The sequence below is a fragment of the Athene cunicularia genome (genome assembly GCF_003259725.1).
Source record: "Athene cunicularia isolate RWA chromosome 7 unlocalized genomic scaffold, athCun1 chr7_part1, whole genome shotgun sequence".
Lineage (NCBI taxonomy): Eukaryota > Metazoa > Chordata > Aves > Strigiformes > Strigidae > Athene > Athene cunicularia.
Genome location: NW_020799107.1, coordinates 11,204,676 through 11,222,142, shown reverse-complemented (window position 1 = coordinate 11,222,142; position 17,467 = coordinate 11,204,676). Strand labels below are relative to the sequence as shown.

General features: G+C 41.4%; 1 protein-coding gene across 6 annotated transcripts in view; it reads left to right on the top strand.

Moving 5' to 3' along the window:
• Nucleotides 1-17,467, top strand: part of HDAC4 (histone deacetylase 4) — a 236,519-nt gene that overhangs the window by 155,728 nt on the left and 63,324 nt on the right. For 3 of the 6 annotated variants that reach the window (XM_026852595.1, XM_026852599.1, XM_026852600.1), the window contains 5 exons: nucleotides 550-690; nucleotides 3,708-3,820; nucleotides 8,574-8,690; nucleotides 8,779-8,977; nucleotides 12,315-12,544. In XM_026852595.1, the coding sequence (XP_026708396.1) occupies nucleotides 550-690; nucleotides 3,708-3,820; nucleotides 8,574-8,690; nucleotides 8,779-8,977; nucleotides 12,315-12,544 (800 nt within the window). The remainder of the gene's footprint in view (nucleotides 1-549; nucleotides 691-3,707; nucleotides 3,821-8,573; nucleotides 8,691-8,778; nucleotides 8,978-12,314; nucleotides 12,545-17,467) is intronic. The other 3 variants (XM_026852598.1, XM_026852596.1, XM_026852597.1) reach the window with 3 other exon arrangements.

Here is a 17,467-nt window from a genome sequence, read left to right as displayed (position 1 = left end):
CTCTTCTGACGTATCTCCCTAAGCCAGCTTACCATGGGGTCGGATGACTCCAAGGGTGTGGATCTGTCTATTTCAGCAGATAGCGTCTCAGACCCACAGTGATGCTCCATGCTGACCAAACAGCTCAGTTGTCTCACCAATTCGTGTATTGATTTTTTTGATCCCATGAGTTAGGTTTACCGCTGGCTTGGAAGCAAGTTGGGCAGAGGTGGGAAACTAGGGGATGTGAATGGTGCTCTCTGCAGTAGTCTGAATGAGTTCACAGCAGGTTGTAAGTTTGCGTCTTCATTTAAAACAACAGATTGCAGGATGATGATTATTTTTTTCATTAAAATGCTATTGACTTTCATTGCCAGTGAATTTGGATATTGCATAGGCTGGCACCTGTTCATTACCTTAAGAAATCTTTGTTCCAAATATGTGCTATCAAATTACTAATTTCTTGTAGGCTTCTGCAAATGCTGAACTGAAACCCAGCCTTTGCGTTGAGTAAAGACTACTGACATAATATTAACCAAGACACTGTTTGCTTTTCCTTTTTCTGTTCAGCGTCTGAACCCAATCTGAAGTTACGATCCAGACTAAAACAAAAAGTAGCTGAAAGACGAAGCAGCCCCCTCTTGCGCAGAAAAGATGGCCCAGTGGTTACTGCTCTTAAGAAGCGCCCGCTGGATGTCACAGGTACGTCGGGTAAGCAACAAAACTGTGCCGGCAGCCACATACTCAATGAGATGTCCCTTTCCAAAATGAATTCTTGCATCCAGTTAATTGTGCAGTCTGGATCTCTCGTGGGCCTCTCAAGGTTGGCAAAACCTGGATGAAGTTGGCAGAGTTCAGTGGTGGGTGATGCAGGTGAACATCAGCAGCAGTGGTCCGTTGGGTGCCCATCTATTGAGACAATATTACCAACTCAATGAGCTTTTTTTGTAACTTTTAAGTCTTGGGCAGATATGTATAGATATGTCACTAGAGTGCTTTTTTTTTTTTTTCCCCAAGCATTTCTATGATCTTCAGCAACAGGTTGTTGAGAAATAAAGTTTCTCAAAGGTGATCCTGTTAGTATCCATGAGGAGGCCATAATTCATGGCTGTTGTCCTCCAGCAGTAAATGCTTTACAATCCCTGTTTGTTTTAAGCTTTGGGCAGACTGCCATAGTTCCTTGTTAAGTAATTACACCAAAGTTTTAAAACATGTAAGGCATTTATATATATATATATATCTGATATTTCTGACTACTTATTTGACAGTTTCTTGTTGAAAAATAATATTCTTCTGGGAGTAAAGTTTGTAAGGAGGGATCAGAGTAAAAGTAGATTATATACATTACCGTAAAGTTAATCCTTAGCACCATCTAGGGATGCCTTTGTGTAAGGACCACTATGTGACGGTTTTTTCAGACTTTTCTCAGTTTAAGGCATGCTGTCATCATTCAAACAAACTCAAAGTGAGCACTCTTTAGAGAGCTGGGTGGTTTGGGGAGACCCTTGGCAGCTATGCACCCCTCTGTATCCAAGCCCCTCTGTTTGCAGAGAGTATATATGATTTCAACAGCTAAGCATAATTTATATTGGATCTGAAAATTGAATTCACTTCACTCCTCATATATTGCTACATGTCATGTGGCTTTTAGGATAAATCAAACCCTAATAGCTGACTGTTTGGTCCCAGTAATGCCTTCAGAAATAGCAGTGGAAGCTCCAGCTTCTCCCTGAGCATGGACCTGGTTCACGAAGCCAGTCTGAAGCCTGGATAGAAAAATGTCTGAGTTGTTACAGTAAGAGGGGGCTTTTGAATGAAAAATAACTTAAAAGAAGTTCCCCTTCAGGGAATATAAATTACATCTAATCCTTGAAGAATATGTCTTCATGGAGTCACAAGTTGAATGTACCAGGTACATTTCCTATGTCTAGGAAAATGTATAAAAATGCATAAGATCTAATATGTTGTAGTTAATTACATAGTCCCAGAAAAAGCACTTAGTTTCCATGCAGTCAGTACTTTTTCAGAACACCTAGACTCTCCAAAGTTCCTTTCCATGGAGAAGTTCAATGTTAGGTGCTCAGCTAGGTGTTAGTCAGTGACCAGCTTTCTTGGTAGTGAGATGCCTCCCCAAATGCACAGCCAACAAAATGCAACAAGGCTGCTTGTTTGGTTTTGTTGGTTTTTTTTTAAAAAAAAAAAAAAAAAAAAAAAAAAAAAAAAAAAAAGGAATAATCTCTTTGCTACTTTGCTGGAGGTACTTGCAAGGATCAAAATAACAAAATAGTATGTACAGAATAATGCCACAAAATAAATATTTTTTTTTAAATCCCCCAAATTGTAACAATTGACTTTTATTTCTACTGGGGCATCCTAGAGCAATTATAAGACTGCTGCAGCCTGAACTATTGCAGCCGCTGGGAGATTCTTCTTGTGTTGGGCAAATCCTGTGCTTGGGGAGGAGGAAAGTTCAGAAAAAAATTTTAATGTTATTTACCTTCCAAAATAAAAGGAGAAACACTGGAAGCTGTGCCTTACACCAGGTGAGAAACCTTTTGAGGGAGCTTTTCTGAGTGTTGTAATTTCATGTGCTGCTTCTGTTTGTCATTATTTCTGTATCATTAATGTGGAGGCTTTGATTTCAGGCTGGTCATCTCCATGGTTCAGGTTAGTGAGTTCACGGGAAATATGTTGATAAAATATACAAAGCTGAGAGGATTTTTCAAGCGTTCAGGTGATAACAGAATTGAGAGATTAACTCTGCCTCGGGTGTTTCCAGTGACAACGTGTTTTATTCCCTGAGTGGAGAAGACTTACTGGAAGGGGAAAAAAAAAAAAATAAAAGGCAGTGATGTGAAACAAATTTACTGCTTTGGACCCGGTAGAGTTTTGCCTGATTTTTGTAAAATGTGTTCAGCCATGACCACAGCCAGCTGTCCATCCAATCCCATCTCAGGTGGCTTTTAAATCTCTTAAAATGATTTAATTTGCCATCCTGGCAAAATATCATCCTTGTGAGTCAGTCCCCAGGCAGTTTTGGGGAGCTCAGTGCTGTGGGAGCTGTTGTGCTGGGTGAAGGGCAGTCCGAGGCAGGTCATGTTTCTGCGAGGACCCAGCATGTTGTGGGAGCTTTGCAGGGGACAGGGACATTACATGTACCCACTTGCCTGCACCAGAAAATCTCAGTGCTGCTGTATAAAAGCAGAGATCAGCTCTCATGTGTGAGGGATGTGTGCTGGCGGTGTATTTCCAGTAAATCCAGACACACCAGAAGCCTGCATGGGAAAATGTCAACGCTGAGATGGTTCCCTGGTTGTTCCAGCGTGAAGTCTGATGCAATATGTGGCAAGAGGGTGTCGTCGCGGTTATAGGCTAAAGAGGGTGAGAAGCACTTCTAGAAAAATGATGCAGGACAATCTTGACATCTTCAAGTTTGGACTCTTCAAGCCTTCCGTGTCTTTTATTATCTTCCAATTGTATTTAGAGTTATTAATACACTATAAGAGAAATCCCCATGAGGAGAAGACATAAATATGTTAAGTAGGTACTTGGACAGACCATTTGAAGTGTTTGTCAGTATTTTAAGAGCCCTGGGAAGATTTACGGGGGAGATGGGGAGGAGGAGGGTTGCTTTCCTCCAAAACAAAACTCGAAGGGTTGTTATCTGTCTAAATACCATCGCGGAGATTGTTTGTAATGCTGAAAGTTGGTTTTGGATGTGTTTTTAGACTCTGCATGCAACAGTGCTCCTGGATCTGGTCCCAGCTCTCCAAACAACAGCTCCAATAACATAAGCGCCGAGAACGGAATTGCAGGATCAGTCACGAGTATTCAAGCAGAGGTACAGAGCCCTTCCTCACTCTGATTTTTAATGCTTGGGCTTCTAATCAGTTTTTGCAGAGTTTTAGGAATTTGAGCATACAAACCGGTGTGCACCACGCTAAAAAGAAACCCAGATCGTGACTTGGAGTGGACTTTGGCAATTACCTCTCAATCTGGGCTGACAGGATGCATTATCTGTTTATTAAATCTAGTTTGAGCCAGATCGCAAGCTGCTTGTGGTAACTTGTAGTGGTTTTGTTGTGAGGAGAGAGAGAGTAAAAATAAAGTGATTTAGCAAGGTAAAGCATGAAGAGTGTTTCCTGGTCAAATACAAGTATTTTAAAATTTGGGAAATCTGTTCTCATATGTTGTATGTAGGGTGAATTTGTGGTGTGCAGTAGGATAGTCTAAATATGGCCAAACGAGAACTGGATTAAAGGGAACAGATTTAACCTTTTCTTCCCCACCTAGGGATGTGAAACCTTGGTGCCTGATGCCGTGTGCCAGTTTATAATCCCATAAGCTTTCATTATCACTTGAGGCATCTGCTGTGGATGTCAAGGACAGGGTATTGGGCAGAGTAAACTGGAGTCTAATTGAACACGGCAGCTCCTGTGATCAGGGTTACTGAAACCCACCATTTTCTAAAGGCAGGTAATGGGATGTGAGCCACGTTAACTGCCTTTCACCATAAGCCTTAGGTGTAGAACACCAGTGTGATTGTGTCATGTCCCTGGTGCGTTTCTTTTTATCCAGTTTACCATTAGCTGTTCTCCCCATGAATATAGCATCTGTCTGAACATCAGGACTGTAAAAACAGGCTTGCGCTTGTTCTCCCAAAATTGTCATTTAGAGCTGAAAAGGACTTCTTATAGTATAAATGTAAGCCCTTACTGCTTTCTAGTTTTGTACAGATTTTCACTTTATTTTTATTTCTAATGGAGTGTAACAGCGTTTAATATAGGCCATATGCCTTCTACTCCACCCTCTCCTCTGCTAAATTATCCAACACATACCTTCATCCACTCTAGTCAGCTGTAACCTTAACAAGATTTAGACAATTACTATAAAGATTAAGATAGTGTAAGGTGGAATCTTCACTTGACGCTGGATGCTGAAGCTGCTCCAAAGAGACGTGGCTTTTGAGATGCACACTGACCATTTAGTAGTTTGGAGCAGACTTAGAAAAAGGTATCTTAAACGCAGTGTTATTGATCGGATTTGCAGAACTGAAGACTGACTGAGCTGAGGGCACATCTTAGGTACGTCTGTGTTAACTCCAGGAATACTAGCGCTGAGTTACCTGTTTTGCTGATCCATGAGCTGTCAATCTTGTTCATACTTATCAAACTGCAAATCCCCAGTTACTGCTGATGGAAAAACTGGCGGATTCTACATTTTCTTGTGATATAAACAGAGCGGGCAGCTTCCCACAAGTCAGAGTTAGCTCATGCAGGTGAATGTGAAACTGTAATATTCTGCTTAGCCATTTTATTTTTCAACTGAATAATCTAAGCTAATCATCTGTGACTACACCACCAATACCTAGTAAATTGGACAAAGACTATAAGAAGAACTCTCTTCATCAGCTGCTTGCAACGCAGCAATTTTGTAACTTAGGCTGAGGCATGAGCAACGCAGACGATTTGAAAAAAATCCCTGTAGTTCCAAAGCCTTTCCCTGGAAGTCATATTTGCCTCTTTTGCAACTGAACTGCAGTGGGTAATTCACAGCGATGCCACTGCGTGCGAGGAAAGAAGCATGTTCATCTAGCATTTTAACAAGAGCAGCATTTGATCCATCATCTCCAAACAACCTGTGCATAAAGGAGGAAGAAAATGTAGCTTTAGTTTCCCTGAAAATGATGTCTGGATTCTTTCTCATCTCTTTATAATTTTTTGGAAAACAGGAAAAATATAGCATACAAATGATTGTGCAGTTCCAATTTTAAAACTGCCCGGCACTCTGTTAAGTATATTGGATTATTGCCATCACAGAACAAAATGAAACATAAATCACTGTGTGATGGCAAACAGCGTCGATAAACTGTTGCACAAACTGTTCTCCTCCCAGCATTTCAGGTGTACTTGAATGACTTAGCTAAATGTCGTGGTCCTTTGTGTTTATTTTGGGGGAAAAATAATTCTTCACTTTGTTCCAGCATTTCACACTGTGTGATACTAGCTCATCCATTTGCCTGTATAGGTTCATTTGGGAAAAAATAACTTGGCAAAGCAGGGTTTTGGTTTCTTTAAAATCTTCTGTAGAAGTAGTAGTAGCCCAAGTATTGGAGATTTCCTTAATACTGGTTGACCAGGCTTTCTGATGTTCCCACTTTTAAATATTTAGAAATATTTAAATGTTTCTGAGAAAATAATGTTGCCAACTTTAGGTGTTTCATGCTTACCTTCATGTTTTATTTTAAATGAGAAATATGTCTCTTTCTTAGTTGCTGGGTCACTTCTTGAAGAATTTCAGATATGCTGGAAGATGGTATCTGAGTTCATTTTTTAAGTTTCAGTCCTTGCTTTCAGTGCGGAAAGACTACAGCTCTGCCTCCGTTTAAAATAGACAATATCTATTTTTAAATACTGTTTTTAAATCAAAAGATTTTTCCATCTCTGAAAGGTACATGATATTCATTGCAGTTGATACAAGACTATAAAAAAGTACTTGACTATAGATGAAAATTGTACATGCTGAAATTGTTCTCTTCTGTGCAATTCAAAAAATGTTTGTGTACAACCCATAGATGGGATTTGTATATTTAAAGTGATGATAATGCTGGTAAATACCATACGCTGATAGCATCAAGCTGCTGCGTTTTTCTCTTCACCGTTTTTAAAACAAATCCCCAAGAAGTAGTTTGAGGCACAGCTATGGAGTATTGATTGTTAGAAGAGAAAATAGATGTAGTTTTGCTTCATTTATGATATCAGTAAAATATTTCATTACTCTGCTGACTGTAACTATCCTATTCTCGATGTGGCATGCTAACATTATGTAATTTAAATTAAAACAAAATTGCCAGTAGTGCTCAAAATTACTTGGAAGAAGCGTGTGTCTGTGCTCAGTCACATGTCCTTACCAGGTACCACTCAATAGCAAAATGCTCCCTGCAAATTTCCTCCTTTAAGGCAGCAAATTGTCAACTGAGATCTAAAAAAACAGATTTTACTCTTTTTACGGGAGAACTGATCTGTAATATATTTCCAATAAGCTTGAATGACATTAATGAAAGCACAGGAAGGCAAAAGGAAATAGGAAAAAATTCACTTTGCACATGAAATTTTGCACAGGGTCATACGAAAATTAGATGACTTTGAACGCTTGGAATTTAGACACAGTTGGACACTGGGAGAGTGGCTGGCAAGTTAGTGGCACATGGAAGACCGCAGTTGAAAGGCAACCCAGCATCTGATAATGGTGACACACATGGTCATGGGAAGGCTTTACTTCTTCTCTCCTCCTTGCACAGGCAGCACCAACCTCAGGTGCCAGAGGTGGGGTGTTCTGTTAAAGCTGTCAGCTGGCCCAGTTAACTTTTGGTAAATCAAGGAGGCATAATTGCTCTCAAAGATTGTTCTACAGGAAGTGTTTGGTTTTCAGTATTAGTTCTTACATGCTTTTTTTTTTTTCTTCCCTAATGGGTTGCTGCAGGGTTTTTTTAAGTTTCACCTTAAAGTCTTTGAGGGAGAAAGATAGGTTCTTATTATCCACCACTGCAACCAGGGAAATAACCTATAGAGTCTCATTTACTTACAGGACTATGAATTTAAATCTAGAATGTATAAAGCCGTTCTTCAGATCTCTGTTACATCAATATAGATTGTTCTGTAGTATAATATTGTTAATCCTTTTTTTCACCATAGCACTTGAGTTAAACAGTAGAAATTCTACAGAAAGTCTGCTTGAAATCTAAACTCTACTTTATTTAGGTTGGAAAATCACCTGCAGAGAATTCAGGGTGATCAGAACACTTGTTTCCTAACAGGAAAATCAGGCAGTTTATTGTAATTTTAAAAATGAGTTTTCTAGTGCATATTTCAGATCAATCTTGTTTTGAAATTAAAGGTATATTTACTTAAGTGTTTCTGCTTTAAATGGCCGTAATATAATTTGGTAAATCCTGCATTTCACCCTGAAAATCAGGAAATAGCTACATAAATGCAACCTTAAGGCGTTTTGATGAAATTTTGAAGTCTGATTTAAGCTAACGCACGCTAGTAAATAGCATAAATTGTCTGTGATTTGCTAAAGAGAACAACAACCATTAGAACAGTATTTTTTTAAGGTAATCTGTTTTAGCCTTAAAAGGGCAAATACTTGAGAAGAAGTAAGCTGAGAAGTAATCTTCTTTGCAGAAGCTTTTCGCAGTGGCACTGCATGAAGACTGAGCAGAAGCCGAGTACCGGTGAGGATGTATGGGTGATCTTTAGTCTCCAGGAAAGATCATATAAACTGTAAAATGTGTGTCTGTAGGGCAGGGAGGTTGGCAGCAGCTACAGAGCGAGATCATTCCTGTGTTGGTTATCCTGGTCTCGTCTCCCCTGCCTGGCCACGGCAGTGGTAATCAGGGCAGGCACCTAGTCTGTGCTTGTTTAGGCTGGATCTGAAGCGCAGCTTAGCTCCCCCATTCAGTATTTCCAGTGTCATAGTGAAGTTACCCACTCCGTATGTTTGTGATGTGTTCTCACAACAAGTGTACTGTGTCCTTGATCCAATCTGTGGATGCTCTCTCACCAGGATGATCTTATTGATTTTGTTTGCAGACCAGCCTGGCTCACAGGCTTGTGAATCGTGAAGGCTCAGTAACACAGCTTCCACTCTACACATCTCCCTCTTTGCCCAACATCACACTAGGACTGCCTGCAACTGGCCCTTCCAGCGTAAGTGATGGGGGGGATGCAGCCTTTGAAATGCTACGTGCACCGATTTATCCCTTAACACACTGTGCCATCAATTGTGCATTGACAGGGAGGATCAGCACAGCAGGATGCTGAGAGACTTACTATCCCAACCTTACAGCAGCGGATTTCTTTATTTCCTGGCACTCACCTCACTCCCTACTTGAGCACTACAACGTTGGAAAGAGATGGGGGAACTGCACATAACCCTCTTCTGCAACACATGGTCTTACTGGAACAGCCAACTGCACAAACTCCCTTAGTCACAGGTGAGCGCTCCATGGATAATGTGCAAAACTCAGTCCCAGCTGCAGAAAGAGAGCCAGTGACAGCTGTTGTTTTTCTGTAAAGTCTCTCTCTTGTACAAAAAAGATACTACATCATCTATACGTTCTGTAGGTATAATATATAACCTTTAGGGGGTGTGATATATTGAGTAGTGGCAACAGAGGTTGCCCACCTCATCTGGAGGTTGAGGGAAGTTACCTTGTCATTTTGGCAAAATGAAAATCAATAGTATTTACTTCCGTAAGTAGAGCATAAGTTTGTAGGTGAAAATTTAAAACTGAATTGTTAAGAGCTCTAACCACTTTAGATTCAAGTGGAGACAAAAACATTGCGTCTTATGGTTACCTTTGCTCTTTATCATGGATGGTTTCTATTCCGTATATGAAAGGCACACATTTACAAAATCACAGATTGAAATACTTGCTTTTCATCATTATTAGAAATGGCAAAAATATGGCAAAATCAATTGCATTCAAACAGATTGTATTTGTTTGTATATGTTACATTTTCAGTATGCTAATTGCTTTGAATCATTCCGTGTGTCATATTTTCAGAACTAAGTACCTGTGGGAAGGCATATTTCTATAAATAGGGTTGATTCAAAGCAGTAATTCCCAGTAGGATGCATTTCTGGTTTACAGTATGTGATGTTGGAACAAAGGATGTTCTGCGTAAGTTATAGACAAGTTGATTTTTATTTTTTTCTTTCCATTTCTAATGGAAACTCTTGAGAGATGTTGATCACTGAAGTATCACAGCATGGCTTGCTGATTTGGCTTGTGTCTGGTTTTACATTGAAATCCCAGGAATATACGTGGGGTTGTGATAAGCTTATAAGCATGTGCATATGGGGAAGCTGAAGCACAGAAGCCTGATATTTAGCCAGCACTCTCAGAACTGCGAGATGGTATGTGCAGATTCCTTGAACCTTTACATCATTTTCTGTTGCCTCCTTCTGCCATAGTTGCGGTGGCATGATGAGGTTACCCAGAGTCCTGACATGGCTCTTCACTTTTGCCCAAGGTCTGTTGATGAAGAGCCACTGGAGAAGACATCCCCTCTTATCCAAAACTTTCTTCTCTGTTTATGCTGGTGTTTGCTTTAAAGCACACATAAGGAAGAAGTGCTGTTCTGTTTCCTATTTGACCTCTCTCAAAGCTTCCCTCAGTTTACAGTGTACTGTGTTTGCTTCCAAGAGTAATCCTTCTAGTCCACCTGCTACGTGTGGTGTTTTCAGAGTGAGTACAACATGTTACAAACCAACACTTAGGACGAATATTCACAATACAACAGAGCAGCAAGAAGAAGCACACGTTGCAGATGCAGCAACTGAAAGAGAGCAAGCTAACACATGGTCTCAAAAGCCCTAAGTGGACTGGCTGCCAAACTACAGTTAGTACTTTGAACTTCCTTGGAAGCAAAGTGGCGTTCATTAGTATTCTGCTGATAGCCTTCAGCTCTGGAGATAGTCTCCTGATGGCTGCAAAATGATCCAGCATGATGGCATGCTCTTTCTGTGCAGGAAGATAGACACGGAGGTTTGAGGAAACTAGAGGAGAATTCCTTAGGTCTGCTGTTACTCTTGTGACAGGTTACTCTGAATAATATCCTTCACATTGCCATGTACATTCTGAGTAGGAACAAGGTGTCTCCCTGGAGGGCCTTCACGGGGGACCTTGGTCATTCACTTGGAGGAAAGTAGTCTTCCAAAGTGTTCTATGTAAATGTAAAAGATCCCTTCCTCTGCTGTCAAAGTTGAACTTTTGGGAAGAGGAACTGTGCTATAAGGGAGATGGACCACATCTTTCCAAATTATTCATATATTTTTACCCACACAGACTATGTGTGTGTGTGTGTGTGTATGTAAATGCACACACATTTATAAAGTATGATACTCTTTTACATGATTCTTTTCAAAAAAGCAAAGGGTGGGGGAAACTCAGAAAATCTTTCCCCAAGAAGAGAAGCTTTTAAATGAGCCAGATTCTTCCATGCAGGGCAGTTCTGTGAATCACTGGGACAGAAATGTCAAGGTGTCTCTAAACTACTATATTCAGCTGGCTGCATACTTCTGGGCAGCTTCTCGCTCTTCTCAACCAAGAAAGAGAAGGTGCAACTTCTCTAACTCTTGAACTGGGCAGTATTTCTGAATGGTACTGACCACTTGCACAGTCTTTAGTTTGTTTTATACAATGAAGTAAAGCAAAAGAGAACTTTTTTTCCTAAAAGTGTGTGCAGCCTTATCTACATTAGGGAGACACCAGTGATGCCTTTCTATCCCAAGGTGTAACAAGCAAAAGTAAAGACTTATCCTCAGCTCCTCCACCCTTGGGTTTCGCTTTGTGTTGGGCATGTCTTCATGTCCCAGCTTTCTAAGAAGTGTGTGAAGATATGTTTTTGGAGAGCAGAGCAAGAACTGGCTTACCTCAAGAACAGCTAAAAAGACAAGATGGTTTCTAAAGACATGCTGTTACCGGAGCTCAGACAGGTATTTCACATGGTAGTCATCAGAAACACCTAATTTGCCAAGGGTATGTGAGTAACGCAAGCTATCTCAAAATAACCTTATGTTTTCATTCAATTACTAGCATGTATACACGGGACAGCGATGGAAACAGTTCTAGCTATTTGTCATCTTGGCCTCCAACTTTCTTTCTACGGGAATAATCAAGCCTGATAGCTCCCATATTCCTGAAATGCCGTTTTCCAGCACAAACCTGGCCAGGGGTTTATCACATGGAAGTTTTCATCCCTAGTCATTTCTACGGGATGGGATATAGCACAGCCAAAAGCAGATGTGCTTCCCTACATGGTCTAGAGTGGGAAGCAGCTTCATCAGCATCCATCATCCTTCAGCATATCTAGTGAGCCCCCCTTAAGGTATAATTACTGGATGCTGTGGGGGTGGCGTCTTGGGTTGGTGGTTTCCTAGAAATGCACCAGGTATTACTCCCTGTATGAAGCTGTAAGACTTTTTTAACTTCTCCAAACTGCCACTGTGATCTTAATTCATGTCATCCACCAAGTCATAAAGGGTCCATAAGGTATTGCTGATTTTAAGAAATGAAACGTTTCCCTAGGATCTGTGAGTAAACAAGCTAACAAAGAATTCAAAAGAAAGCAAAGTATTACTCCATCCAGTGGTAATTAATTGTTATCTGTTCTCTTTTAAGGGTGCTTCAACTGTAAATGGCGAGATGGCTGGTTTTAACGTTATGTATCATTGTCACCATCAGCGTTACTCAACAGCCGTTTTCTCCCTTCCTTTCTTCTTCCTTTTTTTCTTCTCTGCTGTTTTTTCCTCCATATTATCTTCAGACTGGTATCTTTCAGGACTGCCCCTCCATGCACAGTCTCTGGTTGGTGGAGAACGGGTCTCCCCTTCAATACACAAACTTCGGCAGCATCGCCCGCTGGGGCGCACGCAGTCCGCTCCCCTTCCCCAGAACGCCCAGGCCCTCCAGCAGTTAGTGATCCAGCAGCAGCACCAGCAGTTCTTGGAGAAACACAAACAGCAATTCCAGCAACAGCAACTGCACATCAACAAGGTAGGCCTGATGCTTTTAAAGTCTGTCTTCCTCATACAGCATTGATACCAGCGTTAGTTGACACTATTTCAAGTTTCTTGTGTGGTAATGGTTGTGGTCTCAACCTCCATAACCAGCTGGCCTTCAGCCTTGAAACTGTTTTTCATGATTTTGAGAAATATGTCGACAAGACTGTGAACATCCATCAGCAAGGCGAGCATCAATACCTGTGTTGCAGACAGTGGAAAGGCAGTACAGTTCAAACTTCTGGCTTTCCAGTAATATTTTTTAAAGTTGTCATTGCTGCTGTTCATCCAGATTAGGATCTTTTGTCAGTTTTGTGGCAGAAAACATAAAATGCTGTCAAGGAATACGGGGAGAATACCCACTGTGTATATATTCAGTTTGAAAGGTAGAAGGAGCAGTAATATGTATTTGAGAAAAAAAAAGAAAAGAAAGGGATTTCAGACATGACAACACCAGAAAATAATTGCAAGTGAGATGTTCAGATTTACTGAAGCATTTTTCACTGGAATTACCTCTGGAAGGAGAAAAGCTGTTCCCATCTCCAGTCCAGATTCTAAACTCTGGCCCTGTATAAAGCATTGCAGCGTACTATCCATTTCTTCTCCTGAAAATGAGGATGGTATTGCTGTGCATCCTGCAGAGATTGTTTTGAAGATGAATTAGATGTGATTCAAAAATTGCTTTGAAGAAAGCAGGTACTGTGTTTATTATCTCGCATTCTGTAAATCACTTGGAGAACATCAGGTGAACGTTGCAGAGCACCATTCATCAGTGTACAAATTTTGCAACTGCTGTGTAGCCAGAATAATCAGTCTGGGCATCCCAGTATTACAACAAAGCTGAAACAAAGCTGCTTTGAGATGATTGCATTGAGTATGAATTAAAAAAGAAAAAAATCTGTCCTGATGTTTTAGCCTATGAGAAGGTAAAACTCACCTTTTACACGCAAGAGATCTGATCACACGTGGTATGGATGGAGCTGTGATGTTTTACCCCAGCTGAGGTTTTCTCCCAGGATTTCAGAAGACACAGTCTGTTGCTAGACTTGCAATATAAAAAGGCTGTTAGGGAAGAGGGAAATCAATCATAATCAGTGTGATGCTTCTCTGACTGATTTATAGTGTTTTGAGGCTTTCTAAAGACTTTTCTCAAGGTGTTCCAGTTGTGGCTTTCTATAAGAAATAAGGAAATCCAGTAGTTAGGTTCCAGTCTGGGGAGGACAAGTTCAATGGCAGGAGGACCTTTCATATTGCTGCAGTTTAATTTATTGTAGAGGTTTCTCCAAATACTTTTACTGTTCCAGTCCTATGAGAAAACACAACAACTGAGAGCTGGATTTAAAAAAAACAAAAAAAACAAAAAAAACAAACCACAGCCCCAAAAAAAACCCACCAAAACCCACCACACAACCCCCCAAAACTTTGTTTATAGACTCGAGCTAAGGCAGGATGATTACACAAGTTACTGACGTCAATCATGTACTTCTGGAGAGCTGCCACCGCACACCACGTGTGCCAGCCCTGGCCCTCATTCAGCCCTGCACACTGGGGTGGTGGGGACCTGCCGCTGCCATAGAAATTTCCCTTACCCCCCTCCAAACACCCTTGGTGACCAGGATCATCGGACGTGGGGCACTAGGTAGGGTTTCTTTGTTCAGAAATGAATGTCAGCTTGGCATTTTGTTTGTTTGAGGTTTTCAAGGCTTTTCCGTTGCCAACACTTGTAAGCGTCCAAAGACTTCGCCATGACGTACCCGCTGAACTCATTCAGACTTCTGCTTGGACCTCCCAGGAGCTGGAGAGCCTGTGCGACCAGAGCCAAGCCAGTTCTCCTGCAGAACTCTGAATTTCAGCTTTGTTAGAGCTGTGATCTATTGCATCCATAGCAGAGGCAGGCGGGGGTGGGACACACACACACACACACACACACGACACAACTGTAATTAAACTGATTGCGCAGGGGCCATTTCCCTGTGTTTGATTTATATAAGTAATGAGTTTAAATTGTTTTGGTACTAGCGCTGTATGCATGTGGCAAATTTATCCCCTGGGATAGCATCCAAGTGCTGACATGGAAAAAGACTTTTCCCAGATGCGCAGATATTTTAAGACCCTTGTGAGTAGGAGAGTAAGGGCACAACTAAAAATAATGTGATAGATTGCTGCCTTTTAATTATTAGCAGAACTGACAGCACTGTCTGTTAAGGTTGTGTTGGATTTCCTGTAAATAATATAAGGCTGTTTTCAATTGCTTGTGATTTTTCCAGATCTTTAAGATTTTGGCCCTAAACTTTCCCTGTTAGGTGTCTACATCAGATGAAATTTTTGAGAAGATTGCAGCCAAAACATTTCTTGCTGTTTCCAAGAAGGTGACTAAGGAAAAATATGTTGGTTTGCTCCTGATTAAAAATAAGAAGAATAATCATCTAGGGGATTGGGCTGTGAAGCCCTGGTGCCCGAGGCTTTGGATCAGGAACTTGGAATTGGACAAACGAGGACAGGGCGTGTGGCTGGGTTCAGAGAATGAGAGTGCAGAGGGATGGGTTGGGAGGGACAGGGGTCCTTGGGGTGGCTGGAGAGGGGTGTGCGATCCCGTCTGAAGTCCTTGGTCAACTGCTCTTGGCAGCAAATAGGGCATTGCTTGAGCCTTGCAAAGCCCATGGGAGTAGTTAAGTCACCCATGCAAGTCTTGCTCACTTTCCCTTTGTTCACATCTTTTGGATCCAGTTTTGGTAAGGCGTATCACTTTTACAAGACTCTGAAGATAGTACAGAGAGGGGTAAGAGCGGGGCTGCTCTTCAGTGCCTTGTTTGTCGCAGAAATTGGAGGACACATAAGGAGTGGGAGAGGGAAAGGGGGGGCCTTAGGGCTAAGGCAGCTTGATGCTGTGGCAGGGAATTGGCTTTCTCCTCTCTGCCACAGAGCCTCAGACCACTGAGCAGATCCAGCCAGCGGGCAGCCTGCAGCAGCACCCTCAGCTTCTCCCTGCCTTTTGCAGGATGGGGAAACAGAGCTGCTAGCTGCAGAGGTGTGCTTGCACACCTAAAACACATCATCTTAAAGTCAACCATATCCTACTGAAACCCCTGTTCAGTGTGGTTTCCTAATCTGCCCCAGCTGTGCATTTGATGGCATAGAGCAGCTCTGCTCCCTCCCTGCTTGCTCTCAAGTCATTGTGAACACAGACGTGCTCGTATTTGCAGAGCACTCGTGCTCTAGTTATTGCACTGCAAAATCATATGTAGAAATCAACAACTCTTTCTTCAGAACCAGGGTTTGAGACATTAAATGAGATTCTGGATAAGATACTGAATCACTTCTTGCTAATTGAGCACTGTGCAACCTTTGATCAGAATGAGGCATGTGCCTTAAAAGAGTAAATAGGAAACAGTCCTGAAAATAAAAGCCGTACCATTAATGCAAGTGTACGGGAGCATTGACTAAAAATATGCAGTCAGCATGCACTCGTGTTTCCCACCTGTCTGTGTTTAACACTCAAATCTCGGGAATGGTTTTTCCCCACGGTCAGAGGAGCTTTGCTGGGCAAGGGGGTTTATTTGTCATACAATAAATATATGCAGCAATCCCGACATTGTTTCATCTTCAGCAATTACCATTTCTCTGCAGTCTTCAGTCTCTTTTAAGATACAAATTTTAGTCTTTTATATATGTGAGAGAGAGGAGCCATGATATGCTCTTGATTCCCTGTGTTGTTTGGAGGTCAACACTTGGGGAGGTATTTTTGTCATGACAGTGAAGCAGATAAGGTAGGACACTGTTCTCTGAGCAGACTCCAGGTATTCTGAGTTAAAAGTGTTAGGTTTTCAGTGTGATAGATCTTGAAGCAGCAATTCCCTTTCTAAAGAGAAATACGCAAGTGACATTTCTGTAAATTCTATGCTGGAAAACTCAACTTTTTACCTTTTCCTCGTGAAGATGAGTGTTTTGGCTTTAGTGCCTTGGATGTGTAATTCACTAGAACATATAATCTCCCTTCTAGCCCTGTGTTGTACTGTTAAGCAGATTAACACTGAGTTTATGTGGCCAAATTACGGTTCTTCTGAGTAAACCCCATTTTTAGCACATTGGAAAGTGAGGTATTTCTCATGCTGTGGCATATATATATATATGGCAATGTATATACACCAGACCGCAGTGCCCCAGTTTGTCTGGTACAGCAGCATTGAGTGGATACATTTTTATTAACACCTAGAATTTAACCTTCTATTTCCTGATTATTTTTTTTTCCTTTTTTGGAACACGTTAACTGTTTAGCCTCAAGAGGCTCCTGGAATAGCTTTTCATATGTAATGTTTAATTTGGTATGCTAGAAAAATACACTGTATTAGGTTGATTGCAGAGCATTCAGGCAGAGCTATTACCCTTTGAACAGTTTAAGGGAAGCCTGTTTTTGAAGCCCCCAGACATAACTTTGGATGTAACAAGTATTGAAAAAGATCTCCGGAAAACCTCCTTCAGCCTTCATGCGAAGCCTCTCAGTTGATTGAATAAGAAATGCCTTTCAGCAGGACAGGAGATGCTTGACATTTGGGTGCTTGTGCATTGTCACACTTATTACTGCATAAATGCTGTTAAGTGGTTTTGCCAGGAGCCTTTGCTCTGCAGGGTGTCTGTTGCTGCAGGTCTGGCCATACCTAAATGTGTACCTGATATAATCAAGCCCATAATTCCAATTATTTGGGAGAGGGGGGGAAAGAAAACAGCTTCTGCTGGAGCCTGTGTGTTTTCTCCTCGCTCCCCCTCCTTTTCCCCTCCAGGCAGTCCCTGTTCTTTGGTTTATTATAGTTGGGTCTAAGCACAGGCCAGCAGTCCCATGGTCCTTCCAGCAGGTAGGCTGCCTCAGACAGTTATGTGTTTTCCTGCTGTCTCATCATTTCAGAGGGGGGGGGGGGGAAAA